Source organism: Nicotiana tomentosiformis, chromosome 12, assembly GCF_000390325.3.
Source record: "Nicotiana tomentosiformis chromosome 12, ASM39032v3, whole genome shotgun sequence".
Lineage (NCBI taxonomy): Eukaryota > Viridiplantae > Streptophyta > Magnoliopsida > Solanales > Solanaceae > Nicotiana > Nicotiana tomentosiformis.
In genome coordinates, this window is record NC_090823.1 from 115,135,545 (window position 1) to 115,142,871 (window position 7,327).

Consider the following 7,327-nt stretch of genomic DNA (forward strand, 5'->3'; position numbering starts at 1 on the left):
GAGGAATAGATTTGAATGTTTTAGCCATTGTTATCTGAAAAGGCTTGAAAGGTCTAAGAAAAGGTTTTGAAAAATGAAGAGTCAAGTGTGCTAATTTGGGTAAAGACTAGGTAAAAACTCGAAAATTACTGAGAAAGTTTAAAGAACGGAGGTAAAGATATAGAAGTATGAAGAAGGTGAGTAACAGCTTTAAGAATCGAAGGGAGAAGCTTGGTCAAACTGTGAAAAATGAATGACGAATGAACGCTTTTATAGAGGTTTCCTGACGCTTCGCACTCAGAGGTGACATGTCGATGGCTGACGCGTGTTCGAAGTCAGAACGACGCGACTGACGGGACGTTTCGGTTTCTTTATCGTTTCTGTTGCGGCGTATTAAACAAGGAGGTGAAAAGCATTTGTCGTTTCTCATCGTTTCGATAAACCTCATTTCTAAGAAACGAGGGGACTATCTGTATACGGGTAAAATTGGGCCCGTTGAACATCTAAGTTTCCCGGTAAGACAAACGGGACTGGAACGTGATCATAAGGAATCGGAGTCTGGGTAAAAAACCTCTCGCATCGGGGATCGAGCAAAACATCCGCCCTCGGAAGCATCAGGGCCACATCTCCCGGGTCCGGTTCGAATCCCTCAGCTTTAGAGAGCATTACCGAACGGCCGAACACAGCTAACAAAGAGCCGTGACATCCGTGCCCAACCGGATGTCACAGCGTAAATCTCGGCCCGTATCAGGAATGAATCAGTTATTAGCATAAAGAAAGATTTTTATCATTTTTTAGAATTGTACTTAGGGTGAAACTTACCTACTATATAAAGGGAAAACTAAATGTTCATTAGGGACACTATAACACGTATATCAAGGCAATTTATTTCAATTCTCTTTGTTGTTCAAAGTTCCTATTCTTGTTCTTAAGTTCTTAATAAGAATAAGCTTGGAATCGAGGGCAGGTTCTTCATCGAGCCATCAACCAAAATCGGAATCACTCTTATCATTGATTTGGTCATCTATTACGTTTTTCATTTGCTTAATCTAACGTCATTAATCACTCGTATTGAATTAATTTACATATCCTTAAAACTATATATAAATGCAATTGTTATCCGTTGTTTAGGGTAAACATGACTTGAACTCTAATTAAGTAGCCCATGTTGCCTTAAAAGAGGAAGGAACAAGGCTCCTGAAGGATCTAAATCCAGTATCCTGTTTAGCCCTTTCATAAATTCCACATTTTAGACTCGTAATTAGCTAAATTATTTTGAAAATTTAAATGTATAAACACTCTCTTACACATTATAATTTAGTCACTGAACATAGACAGCTATGTCCTTTAGGGACCCGATACCAATTTTTTCAACTTTAACAATTCTAAGGAAAAATAAAAAGGACAATATAGCATAACAAGGCCTATTCTTTTGCCACACATCTTTGTTTCTGTTTTTCCGTATTTACCCTGAAAGACTCTTATCTAAGGAAGCATAACCAATATACTAACAAATGGAGTAGTTAACGTCTCATAGATCCATTTGCGTGAACTCAATGAATAGCTTTGGAAAAAGAAAATGGAAAGCTTCAGAGAAGCCTCTTATAATCTTCCTAACACTAACAAGTAACAGAATTTGATTACCTGTTTGAGCAATGACCACGTGCTTTAGGATATTAGGTCTTCAGATTTACTTGCAAAATAGTTACATGCGGATTATTTTTCCAAGTAAGATGTACGTAATATTTTCACGCTTGATAGCACCAAATTGCGAATTTTATTGAGAGAATTTTATTTGCAAGTAGATATTCTAGAACTCAAGATTTTTTTTGTTTCTGCCTGAAAATCTGTAGAAATTATTTGCGGAAAAAAATTCCCGAGTGCTCATGTAAATCATAGTATCCACTGGGGTCGTTTGGTAGAGTCTATAAGAATAGTGCTGAATAAGGTGTATTAGTAATGCATGGATTAGTAATGCAAGCATTAGTTATGTAGAGATTATTTTTTATTCATTATTTGGTGTAGTGTATTAAAATTGATATCCATTGCATAATTTTTAAGAAAAGTATTTGTTTACAAAAATGTCCTCCATATTCTTTAGCTTTAAGGGACTTTAAGGATAACTTTGCCTTTAGCCATGCTAATGCATGCATTAATAGCCTTGGTATTGCTAATACCATGGTTTTGTTATGTATTAGTTATACATATGATAATACCAAATAGGGTATATAACTAATGCTTGTATTTGTTATACATATGTTGAAAAAGTGTACCAAATAAGGTTTTACTAATACACAAAGCTAATGCATGCATTATTTTCTCTAATGCACTCTACCAAATGACATCTATACTATGTTCTATACTATTCTTGTGTATCTTAGGGCCCGTTTGGACATACAATTTGGTTGAAGATTTTTTCAAAAAAAATTTGCTTTTTTTCAAAATCAGCGTTTGTTCATAAAATTTTCAATTTTCACCTGAACATGCATTTTGAAAATTTTCACTCAAATCACTCACAAAACTTCAAAAACAACCCAAACTGAAATTTATGTCCAAACACATCTCTAAATTTCAAATATCATTTTCAATTGAAAAATTCTTTCACTATTTTTTCGAATTTTACGATTCTTATGTCCAAACGCCTACTTAATGTGAGTATTATTTGAGGGAATTATTTTTCCTAAATTTCTCCAGCCAAACAATTCATATTTGACGTTTGCTTGATAATTTTAAAAAGAGTTTTTAGGGAATTTTTTTAGAAAAATGGTTCGTAAACCAAATACTGCCAAATAAATTTGTTTAACTTTTTGCAACAATTAAAAGAAACTAACTTTGACGCTTTTATCTTGGTATAGGCTTGAAAACATATTTTTCTTTCAAAAATTGAAAAATCAAACTTTTAAATCATAGGCCAAGACTCTTACATCAAAGGAAGTTGAATGCAATATTGGGGTTTGGGGGGGAGGGGGTTGGAGGGGCTTGTCTGCAATTGTAGGTCTGGAATTCGAGCTCTAGATGCGAAGTCATTTTCTCTAATGTTTGATTTCTCGGCGAGAATCTAAATTTAATCAAGCTCCAATGTGTACCAAGTGAAAAGTCCAAAAAAAAAAAAAAAGTTAAATGCAATGTTGGGGGTTTTTTTATTGTGGGGGAGGGGGTTTCTCTGCAGTTGGATTAAGAAAGAGTTCACGAAGCTTTGATAAGACATAGGAGTACAAATTATTGTACCGATAGAATATACAAACTACTGTTACCAAATTACCAATTGAATAAATTGATCAATGGCAGTCTAAAACTAGAATAAATTAAGTTTAGAATACAACAGTCGAATATAATTATTCTGACAAGGAAAAAAAGGTCACATCGAACAGCTATAAAGTGGAGGAGTAGCTGTCAAATTTCCGGCGGATCGAATCGAATCAGCAAAGCAAAGCAGCCGCCGATTATTAGTTGCGGAGAGAAAAAGAAAAGAATAAGACAGTAATCAAAGAATCCAATAGCGTGCTAGCTTGCCAAGGGCCAATTGGCTTTTACAATGGCGGATCGGACCTCATAGCAAATGACGGTTCATGCAATTCCATGGAGTTAAAGTTGGAAAAAAAAACAGTGAAAATAAACCCACTAGGTGAAGTCGCACAACCAAGGATTTCGAGGAAAATTGGATTCTTCCCTGAAATAAAATAATACAAAATGACATTGATTACACCATGTTTTTTTATTTTGAGAAGATAATTTAAAGTATTATAGAATGATATCTAAATATTTTTTATATAAAATAGATTGCTGAAAGGCTCACCGAATCAGAAGTAATGGATAGATAGCCATCCGGGGAACTCCAGGCCGGTGTTGACGACGACGTCGATGTTGAAGAATCGGTGCCAGCTGCAGGACTACTCGAGCTGCTGCTATTAGTGCCGACGGCGTTTATTCCGGCGAATCCTAAGGGATAAGACGGTGATCCGTCGGGCTTGAAAAGCCCGTAATTGCGCTCCGACATCGGACCGGGCTTCAAGTTCTCGTTAAACAAGGCAAATACGTATATATTCAAATTGGTGTTAGGTCTCAACGGAGTTCCCTTCTTTTGACTCACGAGTTTGATGAGATTGCAGTTATATTTCCTCGCATTATCCGGCGTTGCTCCGACCTCGTCACCGTCTCCCTTCGACGGCCAACCTGTCTCTGAGATCTGGACGCACACGTTTTTGTAGCCAATTGACGCTAAAGCAGAGTGTACTGCATCGATCTGAGCGTAAAGCATGTTATCGTAGTGGAGATTCGTCACAGGATCGACATTCCCCGAATTAGGCTGAAAGAGCACGTAATCGAGCGGCACTTGCTTCGGATTTGCCTTGTAGGCAAAATAAGGATAAGCATTAATCTGAAAAGGCGAGCCTGTTTTACAATGGAAGTTCAACACCTGAGTAACACAGTCCACCAAATCCCGGCGAAAAGCTCCGGCGGACGGCGGATAGGAAGTTTCTAGAATTGCAAGGGAATGTGCGGTGCTAACGCTTACTTGTTTGTCAAGGTGAAGACTGACAAGCGCAGCGTAAACGCTTTCCATCGCCGGGAGGAGATTGTTGGAGAGCGAAGTGTCGTTAAACGTGAGGACTTCATTTCCGACGGCGATGCAACTGATTTTGGTCGCCGGTAAATAGGCTTGGACGTTGGTTTTGACCCAAGCCTGAGCTTTGGCAGGATCCTTCATATCGGCGAGGTACTCATTGCCGATGCTAACAATGAACTCGACGTTAGTGTTTGCAAAGGCTTTGAGTACACGTGGATCTGCGTCGTACAGCTTCAGTCTAGTTGCGCCCATGGACTTCACTAACGGGACCACTTTCTCCGGCGGAGGAAGGTTATCGGCTATCTGCCCGTAGTTTACGCCGATTGAAGTCCCCATAACGGGGCTCAAAAACACTAAAATTACAACTACAAGGTATTTGGTTGAAAATTCCATGAATCTCCAAATATTTGCTCAGAGATTCAACTAAAGTTTAAAATGTAGAAGAAGAAATGGATGAGGAAGGAGTGGAGCTTGAAGAGGGAAGTGAAGTGAGTGGAGTAAAGAGTGGGAATTGAGTGGGAACTGACTTCTGGGGAAGTAACGTAACGGCGTTAATGCAAGTTGACGGAGTTAGGTGAGCCATTCATTTCATGAATTAGTAGTGACATTAAACATTAGTCCGTATTCCAGCAGTCGCCTGTCGCATCTGCATGCCCATGCCCTGATTTAAATTTCCTCCCGATGTAGTTTAGTAAGGATCTTAACCCATAGGGGTGGCAAATAGGTAGGTTTGGTCGGCTGTGGGTGGGTCGGGACGGATAATGAAAAAAAAAAAATTATTCGATCCAATCATATTAATATGAATAAAAAATGAGTTAACTGACGGATAATATGAATTATATAATTCATGATGTCACGTCCCGACCTTGGGGAGCGTGACCGACGCTCAACCGAGATATTTCGGTCAAGCAAGCCTTTACAATACCTTCTACCCAACTCACCCATAAATAAAGAAAAGAATACATTTCATTAATTAGACAGAAAGTGGTCATGTGAATAACACTAGTTCATTCCCATTAGTTACGTCATTAACAAGTCTCCAAAACAGTATATTGTACGATCATGGTTAAAGTGGAACAGATGATACGATTACCACTATCCTACCATCGAAAGTTGATAGGGCAGAAATTTGAATGATGCGTCGCCGGCACGATGGCCGTGCGATCCGTCGAGTTATCATGAATCATCGCAGCAACGGGCAGAGCCCGCGTCGACCTTTTATCTAATAAATGCATCCCTTCCAGAAGTCGGGGTTTGTTGCACGTATTAGCTCTAGAATTACTACGGTTATCCGAGTAGTAGATACCATCAAACAAACTATAACTGATTTAATGAGCCATTCGCAGTTTCACAGTCTGAATTTGTTCATACTTACTGTTACGCGGCGCCTTCCTGAAGTTCCTTGGAAGGGCGACGTAAGGCTAGGCAACCGATGTCAGTACGGTTGCTGTCCGCCAACTGAGGTCCCCTCCGTACGCTAGACTAGATTGTCAGTGCCGTACGGGAAAACCAATGTCATGAGCAATTGAAAGAGAGCAGAAAAGAGAATTGAGAATGAAAGAAAGCTTGATTGCATTGAATGAAAGCTATTACAGAAAACAAGACGGTGTCGGGGGGGAGAGACACCAGTACAGAGAATTGTTTGCTTGCTTGAAAGTTTTGATTGCTTGGTCCCCCTTAATAATGCTTAAAAAAAATAAACCAAAGTTACATGACTAGACCTATGAAAGCTGGAAAATCACACTTAAAGAAAATGCAGCAAAACTACTCTATATTTACAATGAAAAGGACTTAGTCTTCTACAAAGCAGCAGCAAGTCCGTTGGCAGCAACTTTGTCTTTAGCATCAGGGTCTGCGCGCGCGGCATTGTCTGCGCGCGCGGCGCTGTTGGCTTTTGCCTGTGGCTGGGCGCTGGCGATGGCTATCGGTGGGGCGACAGAGGCACATGCGCGCTTGTCACTTGGAGCTGCCGAGACCACGGGGCCGACCGTGGCGACGGGCGTTGGGAGGCTGGCCAGGACGCCACGGGGCGCGTCCAAGGGATCATGGGGCATGGCTGGAAAGCCGCCCATGACATTCTCCCCCACCTGAGTTGGCGACGTCCTCGGCGCCTTCCTTGCAAGGTAATCATCAATCAGGCTCTTGTAGGCTTTGAGGTTTGTTCCCCTCTCCCAAGTATTCTCCTCTGCATCACATCCCTGCCATTTCACCAAGAACTCCTGGTGATCTTTTCTTGAGGCGTGAATCACTCGATCATCAAGAATAGCTTCAGCACGCCTTTTTCCGGTTGAATTGGGGCCTCGAATACTTGGTATTGTGAGTTGGCTTCGTGAAGGATCCTCCACATCTTCCCGAAAAGGTTTCAGGAGACTGACATGGAAAACAGGATGGATTTTCCACCAAGCTGGGGTATCCACCCGGTATGCAACTTTCCCAATGCGCCTTTCAATGGACAAGGGTCCAATATATTTTTGCAATAGGCGAGGGTCATGGACCCCTGCAAACAAGTACCGCTTTGGGATTTTGACCATCACTTTGTCTCCCACCTGGTATTCCACAAAGCGGCGATTCTGATCAGCATGCCTCTTCATCCGCTTTTGGGCTTTGACAAGATAGCTCCGCACTATCTCCAAATTTTGCTTCCATTCTTTTGAGAAGCTAGCAGCCCGAGGAGATTTTGACATGTTTGGTGCGTTCACTGTGTGTGGGAGTAGCGGTTGCTGTCCGGTAACAATTTCAAAAGCGCTTTTGTTGGTACTTGAGCTCTTTTGTGAATTGAAA

At 40.7% G+C, this 7,327-nt stretch overlaps 1 protein-coding gene across 1 annotated transcript; it reads right to left on the reverse strand.

Annotated features, from left to right (window-relative positions):
* Positions 1–3,229: 3,229 nt before the first annotated feature.
* On the reverse strand, positions 3,230–5,209 carry LOC104089577 (glucan endo-1,3-beta-glucosidase 11-like). The gene is made up of 2 exons (XM_009594505.4): positions 3,776–5,209; positions 3,230–3,649 (listed from the first exon to the last, which is right to left on the reverse strand). Exons 1-2 carry the CDS (start codon positions 4,937–4,939, stop codon positions 3,530–3,532), a joined length of 1,284 nt encoding a protein of 427 aa, XP_009592800.1. The 5' UTR covers positions 4,940–5,209; the 3' UTR covers positions 3,230–3,529.
* Between the last annotated feature and the right edge of the window lie 2,118 nt (positions 5,210–7,327).

Coding starts and splice junctions, on each gene's coding strand:
- LOC104089577 (XM_009594505.4), bottom strand. CDS start 4,939: ATGGAATTTTCAACCAAATACCTTGTAGTTGTAATTTTAGTGTTTTTG. Junction 3,650..3,775: donor TATCCATTACTTCTGATTCG/GTGAGCCTTTCA, acceptor ATTTTATTTCAG/GGAAGAATCCAATTTTCCTC.